This window comes from Nelumbo lutea, chromosome 5, assembly GCF_056320005.1.
Source record: "Nelumbo lutea isolate HS-2025 chromosome 5, American lotus-T2T, whole genome shotgun sequence".
Lineage (NCBI taxonomy): Eukaryota > Viridiplantae > Streptophyta > Magnoliopsida > Proteales > Nelumbonaceae > Nelumbo > Nelumbo lutea.
The window spans coordinates 73630093-73651523 of record NC_142688.1 but is presented as its reverse complement, the minus strand read 5'-3'; the positions used below and the strand labels follow the sequence as shown (position 1 = coordinate 73651523).

General features: G+C 37.6%; 1 protein-coding gene across 15 annotated transcripts in view; it reads right to left on the bottom strand.

Moving 5' to 3' along the window:
• The window catches only part of SGR2 (shoot gravitropism 2 (SGR2)), a 135340-nt gene that overhangs the window by 42936 nt on the left and 70973 nt on the right, over positions 1-21431 (bottom strand). For 14 of the 15 annotated variants that reach the window (XR_016099463.1, XR_016099462.1, XR_016099461.1 and 11 more), the window contains 6 exons: positions 14778-14927; positions 11253-11318; positions 10586-11158; positions 3824-3872; positions 3587-3708; positions 3173-3245 (listed from right to left, as the gene is read on the bottom strand). Coding sequence is in view for 12 of the 15 variants with exons in the window: in XM_088945919.1 (XP_088802045.1) it covers positions 3173-3245; positions 3587-3708; positions 3824-3872; positions 10586-11158; positions 11253-11318; positions 14778-14927 (1033 nt within the window). In the remaining 3 variants the exon portion in view is untranslated. The remainder of the gene's footprint in view (positions 1-3172; positions 3246-3586; positions 3709-3823; positions 3873-10585; positions 11159-11252; positions 11319-14777; positions 14928-21431) is intronic. The other variant, XM_088945930.1, reaches the window with a different exon arrangement.

Below are 21431 nucleotides of genomic sequence, written 5' to 3'. Positions count from 1 at the left end.
TCTCCTCAAAATCTGTGTTCTATTGCTCTTTCACCACTCTTTCTTCTACTTCTTCTTCACTTTCTCTTCTCATCGAACCTGAAATCTCTTAGTGGTCAAGACTGAATAGCAGTCTTGAAAACCTACAATGTCCAATATTTTTCTGATATTTTAGATAAGGGTACAATAGCCGTTTCTCTCTTTTGTACTCACATGATATAAAATACAATTCTTTGGGTGTTTGAAGGCAAGGCACACCCTTTCAACTTCTGTCTATTTTGAACTATCTTTGTCACTGAAAAGAACACCATCTCATCCTGAGACTTCAGGTGAACAGGAGTCAAGAGTTTAGATTTTGAAAGTTTGAAAAATGGCTCAGGGGAGCCAAAAGAAACTACACAGAGTGGTCACAATCAATTCATCCTTATATTAGTTAAAGATGCTAACAAGGTAATGGAGAAATAAAATAACCAATGAGGATGACCTTAAGTTCAGAAGTACGACTTCAAGAATGCCATGGTGATGTCTTGGATCTTGTATTCAATTTTCTTATCAGTAAGGCGTATTTTTGAAGGACAAAAAGGAAGTTTAGAATAAGCAGTGGAAGAATGGGATATAGAGAATGATTGGGAGGTTGTTATTTTTGCGTTCAAGCCTGATATTTCATATGCAATGAATGCAATAAGTTAATTTATTGCTTGCAAACAGCTGAGGTTGTTGTACTTAAAAGGATCACCTTGAAAAAGCATATTGGTTAGTAATGGACACCTTAGGTTAGAGACACTCATTGCTGCTCATTGGCCAAGTATTGCCAGATGAAAGACATTCCACATCAAGGTACTCAATTGCTTTGGTCGAATATTCTTCTATTTGATTTTGGTGCATAATTTGAAGAACAGTTGAAGTGTAAACCAGGTGCCGTTAATATAGCCTAGAACCTTGTCTAGCATGGCCATACCAAAAATATTGAGGTAGATAGGCCCTTGATGAGGTCTAAACTTCATCCAAAATCCAAACTACTTCTCTTCATTTTCTTCCTTAATTTAAGCAAAATCACAATTCAGACCATACTAGGTCCAAACTTCCCTCATAAAATTAGTGGTCTATGTTGAAAACTGTCTCTACTGTTGCTACAGTAGTCCGAACCAGTAAGGAGAAGAAGAAGAAGATGAAAGAACTGTTGAACCTGATAGCTATACCCTATCAGCCAACCTCTTAATAGTGATTAGGCTCTAATTAAATGTACAAGGACTAAACAGCCCCTACTTAAGTATGGGACAGAGAACCTCTAATAAGACTGCCACATAAGCTCATAACTTAACCAAGGTGAGTTGACTAATCTACCCTTATTTGGCTAACTCTAACACTCTCCCTCAAGCTGGAGAATATATGTCATATAATCCCAGATAGTTACATATATAGTTCACTCTCCCTGAGCTTAAGGCTTTTGTAAACAAATCTGCCAACTGATCACCTGAACCTACATGTTCTGTGCTTATCTCTCCAGTAAGAACCTTCTCCCTCACAAAGTGGCAATCAATCTCTATGTGCTTTGTTCTCTCATGAAAAACAGGGTTGGATGAGATATGGAGCGCAGCTTGACTGTCACAGTACAACTTCATAGGTTTATCCATGTGGAACCCGATTCCTTGTAGGAGATTCCTCAACCACACTAATTCACATGTAGTGTATGCCATGGCTCTGTACTCGGCTTCAGCACTGCTTCTAGCCACAACCGTCTGCTTTTTACTCTTCCACGTCACAAGATTTCCACCAAGAAATGTGCAGTAACCTGTAGTAGATCTTCTATCAGACACAGAGCCCGCCCAATCTGCATCCGTGTACCCAACTACTTCAAGTTTTCCTCCTGGTTTATACAATAGCCCACGGCTCGGAGCTCCCTTCAGATATCTTACAATTCTAAGAACTGCATCCCAGTGAGATATACGAGGGCATAAATTGGCTCACCACACTGACTGCAAAGATGTTGGGTCTCGTGATAGTTCAGCTTCCCCACTAGTCATCTATACCTTCCAAGATCATCAAATATTTCCCCTGTATAGCAATTTCTATACCCAAGAAATACTTCAATGTCCCAAGGTCTTTTGTTTGAAAATGATTTTGCAGAAAGACATTGAAATGGAGTTACCTCCCTGTTCCTATTTCTTCTCTAATACTTGTCTAAACTTCCTAGATACCATCCGTCTTCTCATTTCTTCTAAATATATTTACAAGTCTATTGTGTTTCTTTCCAAATATCTTTATATATTTTGTTCCATGTATGTCCTTTTTGCCAATTCTTGAAACTGGAACTAAATATCAAATTTTCAAAAATAAAGTACCATGGATTCACTTTCTCCATTTCTACAATCATGTAGTCACATTCTAATTTCTGACATTATTATGAAGCATTTCTTGCAGTGTAGCATGGACACAGACATGAGAATTAGAATCTAATGCATGTCTAGAAAAGTCTAAAATATTAAAATAGCACATATTTTTTTTAACTCTAACATTATATACTGAAACAAAAGGTCTAAAAGTTCATTTTTGATACCAATAATTTTTATAGCAAAAATGCCATTCATTGTGAACATTATCTGTTCATTTATTTCAAAGAGGAGAGAAAGAAAATTGTAATTTAGAAATATCCCTCAAGAACCAATGGCGTGTTGGAATCCAATGTGTGCCTGACATGGACACTCCATCCATTTAGGTTAGTCTATGCAACGCCAACTTCTGGACTTGTATATTTAAAATAAGGAAAGAAGTTATTCATTTGATGAACATGAAGAAAACACAAATAAAAAAGTTAAACATCCAAACAAAACAGGCATGATGTTGAATAGATAAAATAGAACAGTATTGTATATATTATCTGATTGCTAAATTAATATTTCATTTTTTGTAATGAGAACTAAAAAAATAAACAGGTTTATATGTATTATGAGAATATGAATTTTTTAAATTAAAAAAGATAAAACATGACATACATGGAGTCATAATGACCAGATACATGACAACAAATGACCAACTATGATTAGTTACTAACAAGTTGGGTTTCTACAAAAGAAATTCAAAACGCTTTCTGTCCTTGGATTCTAAATAATCACAGCCCTTGAACTTCTAAGACAGATGCTATAACCTAAAATAACCCAATGTTCTCGGAAACTTGATTCAGCATTAATATTACCAGTTCCAATACGAATGTTGCGGAGGGAAAGAAAGACACCAAGAGGTGATCCCACTGCAAAGAATGTATCCACCTGAAAGACAATCAATTTTAAATAAGAGCTCAAATGATATTAAGTGTTCCATATACAATATTATACTTTGTAAAAATCTAAAGTATAAATTCTATCTAGTCAAATCATCATCATCATCATCATCATCATCCATGCCTTATCCCAATTATATGGGGCCGGCTACATGAATCCTGCTTCACACCTTCACCAATCCATTCTATTTAAAACCATATCAACTGTTAATTTCTATCTTGTCAAGTAAACAATTAAAATGCCAATTAATATAAATGGCCATATCACATGATGGGACAGAAGGGCCCCAATCAAATGAAATGAAAAATATATCTACCAAGTCTATTTACCTTGAATTCAAGTTTCGTATACTTGATATAAGGTGTATAACTCTTATGAGTTTCATCTTGTTCACAAGGGAGCTTATGTGAAGGCAGTTCCTTTGGAATAGTTGCACCTATCTCTTTGTGACCTGCTTATAATAAATACCATAACCCAATGAGATTGTCTTTCACTAAGAATCAAAAAGGATTTCGACATTAATAAAAATTGGGAATCATTGATGAATTCTGCACTTCTATTTACACCTTGACACTTTGACTCCAGTTCTGCTACCTTTGCTTTAAGGGCATCTACCTGCAAATGTAATAGTTTTATTAAACAATTATTGCACTTTCCAGAAAAAAGCCATGGCATGCACTAACATATGCTCAGGAAGAAGCAAGAAAAAAAAGATGTTTTAGTCAAGCCCAACAAATGGGCATCAAGTATCAATTGGCCCCACTCTCTCATTGTTAGAAAAAAGATAAAAAATATTATTAAAATAAAATATACAGTAAACGAAAACATATCGCCTTGAAAAGAAAGATTAACCTTTTACTACTAGCCAGCAAGACATATTCTCATTCATTGGTTTTTTAAAGTACAAATAACACCTACTTTGTCCTCCTACATAGATGCTTAATTGTATCCCTAAAATTAGTCTAAACAAAATCCTGCCCTAAATTTACCATTTACTTCATCAAAAGTTCTCCACATACCATTTACCATATGGCTCTTGTGCCATATAGCGAAACCCAGAACCTTAACCATCTTATTGTCAACTATAGTTAACTAGGATCAACCATGCAACCCTTAACCTGTCCTACCCCACTGTTGGGGTGACACATTGCATTAAACAGAAAGGAGTTGTGAAAGTGTGAAACGGGATTCATGTAGCCAAGCCCATATAATTGGGATAAGGCTTGGATGATAATGGTGGTAGAAGAAAAACAGCCTTTTGAGAAGAAAGGACTGTTTAGAAAGATGCAAAAAGGCAAGAAAAAATAGCAGAAATCAGAATTCTAGAAGAGAGAAGATGAAGAAGAAGGTGGCGGCAACTAGGGTTCAGAGAGAGAATTTCGAACATAATCTCCTCTCTTACACCCTTAATTTAATTTTATTAAGTTAAACTTTGATAATTTACAGAGAGGCCCTTAGTTGGGCAGAAAATTAAAAAACATAACATAAGAAAGAGTAGGCCTAGAGTAAGGCCCATTACAACAAAGAACATAAAAGATAAAAAAGCTAAATAGCCTATGGGCCATTCGGCCCATCTTCTCTACACTCCCCCTCAAGCTGAGCATAGATGTCAATCATGCCAAGCTTGCCAGTATCATGCTGAAGTTTAGCCTTTGGAATGCCTTTAGTGAGGAAATCTGCTAACTGTCCTTTAGAGGTGATGAAAGATAGACACACTTCACCAGAAGCCACTCTTTCTCGAATGAAGTGTCTGTCAACTTCAATATGCTTAGTTTTGTCATGTTGCACTGGGTTGTGAGCAATGTTGATAGCTGCCTAATTATCACAGTATAACATCATTGGCTTACCATGTTCAATACTCAGTTCTTCCATTAATGATTTTAGCCACAATAGTTCAAAAACTCCATGTGCCATGGCTCGGTATTCAGCTTCGGTTGAAGATCGAGCAACAACGGATTGTTTCTTGCTCCTCTAAGAGACAATGTTACCTGCCACCAAGCAATAGTACCCAGAGGTAGATCTTCTGTCATCAATGTTTCCAGCCCAGTTAGCATCTGTGTATGCTTCAAGTTTCATATGGCTATGCTTGGCAAATAGAATTCCCTTTCCAGGGGAGCCCTTCAAATAAAACAAAATCCACTCTGTTGCTATCATATGAGTATCCCTGGGGGCATGCAAGAACTGGCTGATGCAGCTGACAGCATGTGCAATGTCTAGCTGAGTCATGCATAGATAAAGAAGCTTTGCAAGTAATTTCTGGAAAACTCCCTTGTCCTCTAACAATATTCCATCTGAAGTAGAAAGTTTATGGTTCATATCAATAGAAGTAGCAACTGGTCTAGCACCCATCTTCCCTGTTTCAAAGAGCAAATCAAGAACATACTTCCTCTAAGAGATAAGAATCCCATCCTTGGATCTGGCAACTTCTATGCCAAGAAAGTATCTCAATTCCCCAAGATCTTTGATCTCAAACTCTGTATGAAGGAAAGATTTGAGATCACTAATTTTAGAGACATCATTACTAGTCACAACAATATCATCAACATATACAATCAGGTAAATTGCCAAGACACCTCTCCTCTTCATAAAGAGTGTATGATCAGACTGTGTCTATACATAGCCAAAGCTAACAAGGGCAGCCCAAAACCTTTCAAACCAAGCTATAGGGGACTGTTTGATTCCATAAAGGGATCTCTTCAGCTTGCAGACCTTTCCTTTCATATCCTTTTCATACATCCTTGGAGGAAGGGACATAAACCTCCTCATGTAATTCTCCATTCAAAAAAGCATTCTTTACATCTAGTTGATAAAGTGGCCAATCTGAGTGTGCAGCCAAAGATAGTAGAACTCTTAGAGTAGTCATCTTGGCAACAGGAGCAAATGTCTCCAGATAATCAATCCCATATGTCTGTGTATAGCCTTTTGCAACCAGCCTAACCTTATACCTTTCAATAGTGCCATCAGCATGATATTTGATAGTAAAAACCCACTTACAACCTACTGAATCCTTCCCTTCAGGCAAATCAACCACTTCCCAAGTGTCATTCTTGTGCAGGGCATCAATCTCTATTCTCATAGCATCCCTCAATTCTGGAATATTAAGTGCTTCTGACACAGACCTAGGAATTGGGTTAGAGGCAATAGAAGAAAGGTAGGCAAAATATGAAGGAGACAACAAACTATAAGAAATGTGTTTGGAAATGCAATGTGCAGTACACTTCCTATTTCCTTTCCTAATAGCAATGGGGACATCAAGATCTGGGAAGGATGGTTCTAAAGAAGCTGTAACAGTACTTGTTGTCTCATCTGTGACTGGAAGTGCATGAGGCTCATGAGTTGTAGGAGAAACAACCTGCTCATTTCTAGTTCTTTGCCTTTCATACATCCTGGGATGAAAAAGAGGGTGAGGAGGTAAAGGGAGAGGAACAAGAACATTGGAATGAGAGTGAAGTGACTAATCCTCCCTTGATTCATTTGAAGGAGGAATAGACTCATCAAAAGACTCAACTAGGACAGGAAGAGTAAGAGCAAACACCTATGACAAATCATCCCCCTATGGACAACGTCTCTCCAGAGAGGAACCATAAAAGGGAGAAAGCTCATCAAATGTGACATCCATTGAGACATATCGAGTGCCAGTCTTTGGATCGAAACAACAGTAACCCTTCTATGTTGAGGAATAACCAAGGAAGATACACTTGTGGGCTTTTGGTTCAAATTTATGCCTTTGGACACTTGGAATATGTACATAACAAGTGCAGCCAAAGACACAAAGAGGAATAGAAAAAAGGTCATTGTCCGGATGAAGGAGACTGAAGGGAGACTTAAAACTTTGTAGGGACATGTGAGGCAAATAAGATACTTTTTGCAACTTCAACAATATGTCTATTTTTCCTTTCAGTAACTACATTCTGTTTTGGGGTCCTAACACAGGAGCTTTGATGAATAACCCCTGAATCAGTGAGATAGCAGGTCAAGTTTTTATCAAAATATTCTTTTGCATTGTCGAAACTGAAAATTGTAATCCTAGTATCAAACTGGGTTAGAACAAATATATGGAACTGCCTCACAAGTCTGGGAACTTCATCACGAGACTTCATCAAAAATATCCAAGTGAACTGGGAAAATCATCAATGAACAAGATAAAATATTTGTATCCACCCATAGAGGGTAAATGGTAAGGCCCCCAGACATCAAAGTGCACAATATTAAAAGGAGAAGATCTTTTATTACTCAAAGTATAATTGTTTCTACAATGTTTTGACAGTTCACAAGACTCACAATGAAGACTGTACAAACTAATTCCCTTAAACAATTCAGGGAAGATCTTTTATTACCCAAACGAAAATGACATAACATGACTCGATTGATAGATTCTGTAGATTTAGACCCAAAATCAGCTTTTCCAAGTTGTTCATGGCACTGTCCAGGAGTATCTAAAAGGTATATTCCATTCGCCTCACTACCACTCCCAATCACCTTCTGAGACTCCAGATCCTGAAAAACACAGTAGGAAGGGAAGAAGGTTACACAACAGTTTAATGACTTAGTAAGACTACTTACAGATAACAGATTTGTATTTAGTCTAGGTACATGAAGAGCAGAAGGAAGAACCAAGGAGTTTGTAGCCTTGATGATTCCCTTGCCGGAGATAGGGACAAGAGAGCCATCGGCTAGGGTGATTTTGTCACGTCCAAGAAGTAAATCATATGAAACAAACAAAGTGGAAAGGCTGGTCATATGATCATAAGCACCAGAATCAATAATCCAAGGGATCCTACGATTACCTGAAATGATTGCATGATTGGCAGAAGCCCGTATACCTGAATGAGCAAATGCAGAAGATGTTGAGTTCTCTGAAGGGTTGGAAGAGGAGGTCACACCCTCTAGATGATTAATCATTCTCCCAAACTTCTCATATTTTGCCTTCATAGCTGCTAACTGCACACTAGCCGACATCTCTTCAGTTTGGTACCTGTCACTATCTGAACCAGCAGCAATATTATCACTCCCTGCCCTTTTATTATCAGGCTTCTTCTGAAACCTAAGTGGTAGTAGCTCAAGATGCAACTTCCAGCACTTGTCTTTAGTGTGTTTTGGCCTTTTACAGTGCTCACAGACAATCTCTTTCTTCCCTGAACTACTAAGAGTTCCTGTAGTCCCTTTTGGTTTCACTCCCATATTGGCAAAGTGATCATTTAGGCCAGCCCCTTGAACCTAGACAAGTCTCCTACTTTCTTCACTACTTACCAAGGCATATGCCTGAGACAGAGAGACACTACCATTGGACAAAATATTTTGTTTTGTAATATCATACTGTGGATTTAGTCCTGTCAAGAATTCAAACACCCTGTTTCTCTCAACCAGTTTTCGGTAGGTCTTAGCATCATTAGTGGTGTCCCATGTTACAGCTTCTATCAGATCTATTTCTTGCCACAAAGACTTGAATGTTGAGAAGTATACAGCTAATGGTTTCTCCCCCTGTTTTAAATTCTTCACATCACTTCTCAACTTGTAAGCTCTGGCTACATTTAATTTTTGGGAATAGGTTTCAGCAACACTATCCCAAATTTCCTTTGCTGAATTCGTCCACAAATAGTGCTGACTAATTTGTGGCTGCATTGAGTTTACAAGCCACCCAATAACAATATAGTTTTCTTGCACCCATTTTTCATATGATGGATCATCTTCAAAATGATTTGTTTTGCTCCCAGAGGTAAAACCCCACTTGCCTCTGCTGCAAATATGAATCTTTACTAATTGTGACCACGCCAGATAATTAGTTCCATCCAGCTTGACTGTGGTCACAGTCAGTAGAGAGTCTACAGAGGCTCCTGGAATCTGTCTGGATTCAGCAACATATTTGCTTTCAATGTCTGATGGGTTCATCATCTTAAACACCTCAAAAAAGGTTTCAAGTAACTTCGAGAAACACCAAATGATGGCTGGATAAAACCTGTGTTGTGAGCCAACCTCTATGCAGTCGTACCAGAAATCTGTGTCACAACTGGACGCCAGGAGAAACAGAAAAATATCAACCGCTCCTTGTAGACTCCACAAAACACCAATCCACTTGATTCGATCTTCAAGAGGAAGAAGGAAGCCTTCAGTCACTGAGCGCCTAGGTCAAACTCCCTGTGGGGCCTGCAATCAAATTTCTCCAAAAAATTAGGGTTTCGGGCGGCACTCCTGAATCTGTCAGTGGGGCAATAAAGTTTGTCCTCTTCTCTCCAAAAACCACTAATAACTGGGATGAAAAAGATCCTTTAGCTGTTCATGGGATTCAGTTTTCCATACACACTGTGTATGGGATAAAAAAGGTGAAAAAGAAAGAAAAGCGAGCCTGCTCTGATACCAAGAAGAAAAACAACCTTTTGAGAAGAAATGACTGTTTAGAAAGATGCAAAAAAGCAGAGAAAATAGCAGAAATCAGAATTCTAGAAGAGAGAAGATGAAGAAGAAGGTGGCAGCAACTAGGGTTCAGAGAGAGAGAGTTTCGAACATAATCTCCTCTTACACCCTTAATTTAATTTTATTAAGTTAAATTTTGATAATTTACAGAGAGGCCCTTAGTTGGGCAGAAAATTAAAAAACATAACATAAGAAAGAGTAGACCCAGATTAAGGCCCATTACAGCAAAGAACATAAAAGATAAAAAAGCTAAATAGCCTACGGGCCATTCGGCCCATCTTCTCTACAGTGGTGGTAGAGGAGTTGGAGTGGCACATTGAGTGAAAACAAGAGAATAAATCAGGAAATTTTCACCACTGTTGACGTCATTATGAGGATGTTAAACTTGCCATCTCCATGACTAGTCAAACATTCCCTTCGTCCATAAGAATTGATTTTGCGAGCTACTGTAATGAAAATTCAGACTGGTTTGGGATTGGCAGGGCATTTAGCAACCACAGTGGTGAGCAACCAATCTGGCCAGCAACCATCAGAGAAGATCTATCTCACTTTGACATGATTATCATGTTTCTCTCTTCATTATAAAATGTAGAGGTAAAAAGTCACTCAACGGTGGAGGCATATCATCATTCACATAGAGGTGAGAGATCTCAAGCTCAGAGGATGAAAAAATTGTTCAAATGGATTAGAAGATTTGCAAATAAGTTGGAAGATCCATTGGCAAGGGGAGGGTCAAAACAGGCTAATTTGTACCAAGGTGTTAAACCTTGGAAGTTGTAGAATGTAAAAGGTTGCTGGCCACATTGGTTCAGCTTTTCATGATTAAAGGAGTGATTTATACCTATGATTTATTTATACTGTTATATAATTAAAGTCCATTGCTCTGTTAATGATAATAAAATAAACACTTTCTGTACCTCTTCCCTCAGCAATTTGATTACTTTGTCTTTTTCACTTGTATCTTCAGGTGCATTGTTGACCAAATTGTACAAATTGTCAACAGGAACTTTATGGCCCAAGACATTTCCTACTCGAGAATGCATATCACTGGATTCCCAATCAGATTTTCCATCAGCATCTTCCAATAATGATGTCTCAAGTTGTTTCTCAAAATCCCTACTCTCTGCAAATAAGACATGAGAATGCTCACTGGATGTCCCTGACGAAGATTCTTTTGTGTCTGACAGGGGGGACATAATTACGGAAGGATCTTTAGCTACTTCCTCTGGAAATAATACAGTTGGCACTGAATTTAATCTTTCTTCCTCGATGATATCTCTGAAGCTCTTCAAAGTGGTATTATTTATAGTAGGGCTTATATTGGATAATTTACACTTAGAAGAATCATTAATTGAATCAGAAAAAGGTTCTTCATTCCTACTGTGTTCTCTGTACATAGACTCCATTGGAAATGGGGATAACAAATCCTCTTGATGACAAAGGATATCATAAGAGAGAACACTCCCAAGAGAATGACCATATATAGAAACCTACAAAAGTAAAAAGAAAAATAACATGTAAATTTCAGATTTGTACATAGGAGAAATATGAGATTCAAAGAAGACATGTTCAACATATGAATACCTTTCCATCATAACCAGGATTCCTCTTGATAAATTTGGTATATAATCGGTTTAACTGGTTAGATACCTGAAGAGAAGGAAGTGATTGATCTTAGTCAAAATGACAGGTTTCCAACTGCAAACTGGATAACTGAAAAATATATGAATTGCAGTATTTTATCATTAATGAAGTATAATTTGAATACAACTATTTAAATATAAGGAAAATCTGGCTAAACATTTATGAATTGAAAGTCAAATTGAAAAGCATTCTGCATTTTTCCCACATATTCCTGATTCCCAAGGAAACACAATGTGCATGTAGCTATGAGTGTTGTTCACCCCAGAAATTATATTGTATCTATTATATATTAATCCTGATTCCAGAATAATCCTTCAGTAATCATGCTTTTTCTTTTTGTTTTCTCAGAGTACACCGTAAACAGTGTGAGAACAATCAGTGAACATTCAAATCCCTATTTACCTTTTGAATTGATCAAAAGTGAACCTTTGGATCAAATTGTTCGTCTAAAGCTATACATGATTGATGTTGTATTCCAAATTCAATTTAAAGCTCTATTAATGAGGCCATAAATGGAAACATTAAGAAATTAAAAAAAAAAAACTTTTATCTAGCACATACAGATTTAAAAAAAGGACATTTGGCTAAAAATTGGCCATATTATGCTTACATATAGAAATTCTACCTCAAATTTTCTTCAACCACAAGAGTCATGCAAACCAGTCCTTGATTTTAAGATTCTTGAAGGAGAGGTTTTTTCTTTGGGTAAGAAAGAAGAAAATATTTATCAAAATAAAAAAAGACAATACAGAGAAAGGAGATAGTGATCACCCAGGAGATGAAAAGTAAAAGAAAAAACCTCGAACTCCACTACAACAACAAAACTAAAGAAAGTCCAAACTCCCCAAAACAACAGCTTTTCCTCCTTCCACAAACAACTCCCTCAGATAAACAAAAGAAACAAGCACCAGAAACACCTTACAAGAAAAACCTCGGACAAAACATAATGCAGAGCCACACAGTTTTCTTCTACTACTCTTCTTTCATTTCTTCACCTTCTTCGTAGGCCCAATTCCAAATAAACCTCCTTTCAATCTTTAATGACTCTTGAGACTTGAACTGTTCGAGTATTCTTATGGCTACTAAATCTTCTTTCTGCATCTAGATTCTTCAAAAACCTCATGATCTTTTGACCTTGAAGGAGAGTCATCATTTCCATCTGTTTGGCATCGATCTCAACTTTTTTTTTATCAGCAAGAAATTTTCATTAATAACAGAGAAATTCAGTTACAATAGATAAAGATTGCAGAGAGACATTAATCTAAACTGCCATCTCCAGCAATCAGTTACAATTCTGTCCAATACAATGAAGATCTATTTGCCCTTTGTTTTGCTAGGGTATCCGTCATCCCATTTGCATCCCGTTTGGCCAAACCAAACTGAGAGTTGATCCTCCTTGCAAGTATGTCAATTTCTCTGAAGATAAATTTGAGCTTCCAAGGTACTGATGTGATATTTTTTTCCCAAGAAATAACTAATAGTGAGTCTCCTATTTCTAAGTCTGTTGTTCCTATCTGCTCAGTCATCTTTAGACCTTGAAGTAGAGCTAGAGATTCAGCCTGTATTGAGTCACCAAAACCTATTGGTCCTGAGTAGAGTGCAAACACCACACCCAGATGATTTCTAAACACACCCCCAATGCCTACCCTTCCAAGGTTGCCAAGAGAACTCCCATCAAAGTTCAGTTTTAGTCTGTTCAGTGTCGGTGGCTTCCATTCCATACAACTACTTTGGGTGCATCTGTTTGTGCTACTTCAGCCCAATTTCTTAGGATCTCATTCGTGGAGTAGTTTCTGAATATCTCCATGGTCTTCACCCAATGTGCAGTTCTGATTTTTATGGCTTCAATAACTTCCTCCTTTGTTTTGCTTTTTCCAGAAAAAATTCTTAGGTTTCTTTCCTCCCATATAGTCCATACTGTAGCTGCTCTTTTTTTTGTATCAATAACTGTGGATTGAATTAATATTAAAATATGAGAAAATTACAGGGCAAGGGGGCTAAAACATCTTAGCTCCCAAGAACAACCATTAAGCATCAAAAGAACAAAAATTACAAGACAGCCCAAAAAATAGAATGTCTGTTCACCCCTTGTCTAGGTAGACCATACTGTAGCTGCTCTTACTGCCTTCCATAAGCACTTTCCTCTTTTCTTCTATTGACACAGGAAAGAGGGGCTGAATAGACTTACCACATCCTGTGGGGAAACCCACCTGCATCCAAAGAGAGAACAAACAACATTCCAAATACCAGAAGCAAAAGAGCAGGATAAAAGTAAGTGGGTTAGGGTTTCACCACAACCCAAACAAAGGACACACACATGAGGAGAGAGGCAATTGCACCTCAATGTTTCACCAAATTGCTTATAAGGTCCCTCTCACCACTCTCAATGACCACAAAAAATAAAAAAGAAAAAGGATCAGGTCCAGAAATATTAGCCTGCAAGGTGATCATCAAGGTTTAAAATGTTGGTGTTGGTGGGAATATCAGTGATCCAAATATAAGAAACATGTCAGAGATGTCGGAAACGTAATGGAAATATTGTAAAAATTATAGATGTTATCATGTACAGAAAACATAGAAACCATTAGAAAAAAGCAACGAAAAATATGATAAAACGGAGAAAGAAGAAAGAGGAGAAAAATAAGAGAAAGAACTAAGGTCAATTGGGATCAATTAACATCTCCTGTCCCAGTCGACCAGTATTTATAGATTACTAAGGATATGTACAATGATCATTGTGCTGCTGATTTAAGGGGCACTTAAGGTAGGACATAACAATCAAGTTACATAATATAAAACTTGATGTAATGACAGAAATGCCCTTAATAAGTTGATTGCTAACACTCCCCCTCAAGCTGGAGAATATATATCTTATAATCCTAGCTTGCTACATATGTAATTCACTCTTCCCCAACTCAGACTTTTAGTAAACAAATCTTCCCGTTGATTCTCTGTTCACAATTGAGGTTTTGATAAGTCCAATAAGAATTTTATCCCTTACATTAAATGTTTCACTTAGTTTCAAAATATCACAGATATTTCAGTGATATAAGGGAAACAATATTCTACTCTTTTGTACTGCCCCCTAGATTAGAGGGCGATGCTTCAGTAAAGTTCACCAAATCTCACTGATAATAAACACAATGATTCGGAGAAAGTGATGGAGCGCTTGATCTAGTATATCATGCACCAATCAGCAATAGGTGATTAAAGGATGATTCACTATCTTCATCCAGGGAATTACTTTGGCAACTTCTATATATTTCCAGATGATTTCTGTGAAATAAAACTGTAGGCTTGTGATGGAATTGATAACAGATGGACCAACGGAACCTAAGAGACAATGCTGTTGGATTTGGGTAGTAAGGTCTGCCCTTTGCCCAATTGGATTCCCAAGTAATATCCTGTTTCTATACAAAGAAAAGAAAAGAGAACCAGTTGAGAATTTCAAGATGTAACACATACCGAGTTGATTATATCCTGGCAGTAGATTGGGCTCATGTAGTATAACACATCATGAACAGTTGCACCAAGCATAATACGCAGACCCCGTACACCATCTAAAGTACATTTTTCAACTGCACTTTCACTGCTAAGCTTCAATCCTCTCCTCCACTGAAATAGAAATGCAAACCAACTATATAAGGCATTGAATACTTGAGAATGAACCAGCCAAATGTCTTAAGAATAGGATCGCAACTTTTAAAAAATAAAATGGGAATCTCTATGATACTGGAAAGGCATGGTACCGGAAGAGCTTTGACCAATCAAAGCACCCCCTGAATTACGATGAATACCATCGGATTGGTCACTTTGTTATGACACCGGTGGATTGGTTGGACGTTTTTTCCAGCATCATGTCTTTCTGGTATCATAGTCGAACCCAAATAAAATTTATCATTTTCTGTGAGACAAAAGAGGAAAAACCAGAGAATGCAGACATCAATATTTTCCAAAAATAAATTTAGGATAACAATGAAGAATAAAGCATATCTAATATTAAGTCCCCATTTGGGAGAGCTATACATGAGCAGCTCTAGCAATTGGCATTTGGCCATCTTGTCACATTAAATCACCACCATAGTTTATCCATACCTGTGATATTTGTGGTTTTTTGGCATTTTAGGTTGTGTTTGGATAAGCTTTTTTGAAATACTTTTGTGCCTTGGCAGCAAATAGAAAAAGAGATGTGAAGTTTGGTTAAGTGTGCTTTCAGAAGTAGATGCACTGAAAACAAAAGCAAATCTGCAACAATAGCATAAAGTCATTCTGGATTACTTCATACTTCTGCTATGCACATTGAGCCAAATATGCTTTTCATAAATACAGTAAGGTGCAAAATGTATGCAACCTTACCATGTTTGATATAAGCACAATAAGATGCACCCATGGCGAAATATATGTTGTATGACAAAATTTCTGACATGTGGAAAAATATAAGTCATGTTTGATGCCCGTCATGACACATGGAAAAATTTGTGAATATGGTAAAATATGTCATGTGGAAATATTTGTGATATGTGGAGAAATATCTGCAGCATGGAAAAATTTGTGACATATGACAGATATGTGCCATATGGAAAATTTGTGACGCATGGAAAATTATATGCCACTTGGCAAAGTTGTGACACATGACAAAATATACACACCATATGGCAAATTTGTGACACGTGGAAAAATATATGCCAAGTTTGATGTCCATTAAACATGGAAAACATATGCCATTGCACAACTATGGGCTACGTGACATTTTTATATTTCAAATTTCAACGAAAAACAAGTTGACACGTGGAATTTATCATGTTACATGTGATACAGCAACATGTTGTAACAAAACACTTATTTATGCTTTTACTTTGAAAGCTTGATTTGAAAACAATGTTTACCAAACTGCAGAAGCACATGGTAAAAACACAAAACATGTTTCATGCTTTTATATTCTGCAAAACACAAAAGCAAAATCTTATAAAAAAAAAACCTTGAACAATGAAACAATAATTAAGAATAATGAAAAATGAATAGAATGAGATGGAGAAGAATAGTAGAGAGAGAAAGATGAGTAAATTGGGCGTGTTTTCAATCCTCAATCACAGACCAATTACTTCATTAACTTATAAACTCATGAATTACAAGTACAGTTATACCCCTAATATTTTGTAATTACAATGATTACAGTGAACGCAAAATGACCAAAGCATCCTTGGAAAACAACGATATTCTCAGTTTTCCCCCCTAAAGCAAATATTGAAGCAAAGAAAGAAATTGAAGAGAAAGTGTCAGATGGTAGACCTGCAGAATGCATCATTGACAAGACAAATGATTGTTTGACCAGTCAAATCTTGGTTGATTTAGCTGAAATTTGTTGGCATTAGTAATCAAATATTGTAGATTTTTAGCTCAATCTGACATGTGGAAGTTCCCCAACTAAAGGCTTCAAAATGACTGAGTTTTGGGTTCTCCAAGTCAGGATCAAAGTCCCAGTCAACAAGTTAACTAGTTGATCCCATTAGTATTTATAGTAATTATCATTACTAATCTTTATAGTAAAAGACAACTTATTATTTTTAAAAGTTTCTAGTTTCTTATACTTAATAGAACTAGGGAGTTATGTCCAAGCTCGTAGGGAGTTATGTCCAAGCTTGAAAAGAAAGTCTCAACATATTTTTGTTTGAAGTTTCAATACAAGTAGGAGTGGGAAGAGTCTATAAAAGTGTGACAACAGATATTCTAGAGAACACAACCTCCCCCCCACCCCACACATTGAGAACAAAGTAAAGAATTATGGTTAAGAACATAGCTTGCAGCTATGGTTAAGAAATAAAAGATGAAGATAAGTCTGAATATGGAAATACAGCAACAAGAGGAAAAAGTTCAACTGGTTGGCAAGGGATGTTGAAATAAAGTACAGCTGGGTGAAAAGAACAGAAAACTCCATTGCTGCTGGGCTAGCTAAGTAAGGGGCGAATAGGAATTCTTTGTTTTGAGCTTACTTCTAACTCTGTATTTTTCCTTTTCTTGGTTTATGGAGGAGTTAAAACAGTTTACCTCCCTCCGCTTACTTGTAATTTTTTTTAATTGAATGCAATTAAGATTTCTGTTATTAATAAAAAAAATGAAATAAAAGATGAAGCAAGAATTACCTCCACTATATCTACTGGATATGGTAAAAACAGAAAAAAAAATATATATATATATATATATATATATATATTCAGTGCTTAGTAGGGGAAAAAGTAAAATAGAATAGGTTGTGTTCTCTACAAGACCTTCAAAAGTCTGGGAATTATGCTGTATCTATCATCATCATGAAACAATCAAAGAAAGGGAAGTTCCTGAGCTGAGCTCAGCAGCTAGGAACAAATGTCAAACGTTGTTCCTGAGTTCAGCTTAAAGGAAGTTGCTGAAACATTCACCATGGGTTGGGAGAAGATTGTAAAGTCTGTGGTGCTTCGAGTCCAGTTAGAAGATTTGTGGGAAGTGAGTTGGATGCCAAGAGGATTGAAGTTGGAGGATGAAGTCCCTTCAATCAAGTCCAGTTAGAAGATTTGTGGGAAGTGAGTTGGATGCCAAGAGGATTGAAGCCTGGGCAGCTTTGGAATGGGGAAAGGAAAGGGTGATGGGTGTGAGAACACTCAATGGCAGTCTTTTTCTGTTTATGTTCCACAGTAAAGAAGCAGTGGATTGGGTTCTGGATATATAAAATTTAAAGTCTTGGGTGGCAATTTATGAGTCGAAGAGAAGTAGTGCAGTGTGGTTAGTAGTGGTGGGCATTCCCTTGCATGCATGAAGTGTTTTTACCTTTCAAGAGATTGGGGAGTGCTGTGAGAAATTCCTTGATTCTGACAACAGAAATAGAACGTGGAACAAGTTAGACATGATGAGAATCCAGGAGGAGGTGGGAGAGGTCTCTTGTATTCCAAGTGGTGTTGGGTCTGACAGATGTCCATGGGCCAAATGAAGGGAGGAGGGGGTATTTCTGGGAGGAGCTGGAGAAAGGTAGATGTGGGAGGTCCATGGGATTGCGAGGAGGGGGATTTCAATGTTGTGCGAAGGATGAATGAGATGAAAGGGGGGAGGGAGAGAAGAGTTAGTGTGGGGATGAGGAGGCTTGGGAATTTCATCACTTCATTTGGGCTTACTGACCCACCTTTAACTAGTGGAAGGTTCAATTGAACAAATGGACAGCATCCGGCAATACAAAAACAGCTGGAAAGATTCTTGTTGTTAGGGGATTGGATTGAAGAAGTGGATGATGTGGTCCAAGCGTCTTTACCTTTCTTTTATATCAGATCTCAAATCCATTTCTGCAGAAGTTTGTGGAGGTGGCAGGTCCTGGACCCTTTCATTTTAAGAACAAGTGGTTAGACCATCCAAACTTTTGGGAGTGGGTGGAGGAGAAGTGTGGAATGCAAGTGGAAGATTCATCAGGGTTCAGATTAATGAAACGTTACAAATTCTCAAGGAATTTGGAGAGAGGGTCTAGAAAGTGAACTGGAAGGAATAATTCAGAGGGAAGAGGTGAGCTGGAGATAAGAATACAGAAATTTTCCGCGATTTTGCTAATGCAAGGTGTTAGAGCTAGCCAAATAAGGGTAGATTAGTCATTTTATTTCTTTTAAGTTATGTTCTTATGTGGCAGTTTTAATAGACTTTCTGTCCCATACTTTAAGTGGGGGCAGTTTAGTCTTTATACAACTAACTAGAGGCTAATGTAAAATATGGTCGACTGATAGGGTTTACCCCATCAGAACCGACTGTTCTTCTTCTTCCTTGTTCTTCTTCTTCCTCCCTTCTTTCTCCCTCTTCTTTTTTCTTCTTATCTGGGCTGCGAATCCGGGGTACACAATCTGAAAGCTGCTGCATCTGTTATTAATTTTTTTTAGGACTGCTGCAATCCCTATTACAAGTATTAGAAAGGTGCGGCAGCCCTAGGATATCAGCCTAATACTGCTGTCACAATGTGTGACAGCCCTAGTCGTGTGGTGGTGCTTGTGATGTTTACCCTCTACTGAACCATTTCAAGAGGGTTTGTGTGTGGTTGCTCGAGTGGTTACATTGCTGTTATGGTGACTACTATTTCTGGGTTGTTAGTAGTGGTGTGAACAGAATTTTTGTGTGGTTGCTTGAGTGTTGTGTTGTTGTAATGGTGCCTAATATTTCTGGGGTGTCAATAGTGGTGTGAACAAAAAAAAAATGTGCTGAAAGAAGTGGCTGAATAGCCTTCATCAATGTTCTAATCTGGATGGTAGCCAAATCTGGTTAAAGCATCCAGTTCTTAACCTGAATGTTACTCTACATCAAGTGTTGATTGTGACTAGTTGTGAGATTGTTATCAGTGTGCTGCTGTAGTGTTGCCTTGACAGCAGTATTTGGTTGGTGTTTGAGAGTTCAGCATTAGAGATAGCAGTGGGGGGACATAATGGCAGCAACGGGAGATGGTTCTAGTGATCAAAAACTGAGTGTGATGATCCCCTCCAACTATTTGGGTGTGCAGATGACTTCCATTAAACTTAATGGTGAGAATTATGTGCCATGGGCCAAGTCAGTGGAAGTTTTCCTCAAGGCAAAGAGGAAAGTGAAACATGTGAAGGAAGATAAACCACCAGCTGACTCTCTAGGGTTCGATGACTGGGAACAGGAAGATGCCCAAATTATGACATGGCTAATCATGCAATAGCTGGTGGGGTTGATGTCAGTGATAACCAACAGGCAGATCTAACACCTTCCACATCTACATCTACTTCTGGGAAGGAGAAGGTGAGTGTACCGTGCGATGAGTATGAGAGGTTCCACCAGGCTACTTCACAGCATACTACAGCCACCCTTGTACACTCAAGTACAGCTTGTCTGGCATCCAAACCCTCTCCATGGATTATTGACTCTGGAGACTCTGATCACATGACCAGGACTCCAGGTGTGTTCTCTTCCCTCTCTGAAACTTCCACATCTCAAACCGTTACCCTTGCCAACGGTTCCTCTTCTCCCATCTGTGGTGTTGGTAATGTTGACACGACTTCTCTTTATAATCTGTTCTATATGTACCTAAATTTCCATTCAATCTTATGTTTGTCAGTAAATTAACTAAGACTCTTAACTGCTTTATTACATTTTCCCTTCCTTTTGTGTTTTTCAGGATCTCAAGACAGGGAAGAAGATTGGTAGGGGACATGAGGCTGGTGGATTTGTATTACCTTGACGGTGGTGGATCGTCAGTTGCACTTCAGAATTCATTCACTCCTCTACAATGGCATTGTCGACTGGACATCCATCTCTCAAGGCACTCAAGATACTGATTCCATCTTTAAGTGATTTGTCGTCTTTACAATGTAAGCCGTGTTAGTATGGGAAACATCGTCAGGTTCCCTTCAGTCCTAGGGTTGATAGCCGTATGTTGAGTCCTTTTGCTTTGGTTCATTCAGATGTTTGGATCTGATTAAAATATAGAGTCTTATAATGGTTACAAGTATTTTGTCACTTTTATTGATGATTGTTCAAGGATGACATGGATTTATTTAATGAAAGAAATGAGTGAATTATTTTCCACTTTTCAAAAATTCCATGACGAAATATGTACACAATTTGGTGTTCCAATCAAAGTTCTTTGTTCAGATAACGGTCGTGAATACTTTGTTACTTCCTTTCAACAGTATTTAAAATAGCATGGCATCATTCATCAAACTTCATGTGCATCCACTCCTCAACAAAATGGGGTGGCTGAATGAAAGAATCGTCATCTCCTTGAAACTGCTCGGTCTATTCTTCAACATATGAGTGTTCCTAAACAATTTTGGAGTGATGCTTGTTAGAATGCTCGATTCAGGGGTATTTTGGTCATTCTGGATTATCTTCTTGAGAGTGAAAGGTCTATTGTATCTGTGTTTAAGTTATGTGTCCCATCTTCTATGAGGGACAAAATGGTCTTTCCTGTAACTCTATGTTTTTGAATAAATACAAGTGGGTCAGCTAGGGAAGGGTGATTTTGACTCTTTTCTAGTCTGGCCGAACCTTTCTTTCTTTCTTTCTTCTTCTTCTTCTTCTTCTTCTTCTTCTTCTTCTTCTTCTTCTTCTTCTTTCTCTTTTCTTTCTTCTTCTCTACTTCAACCTAGAATCTGCTAGGGT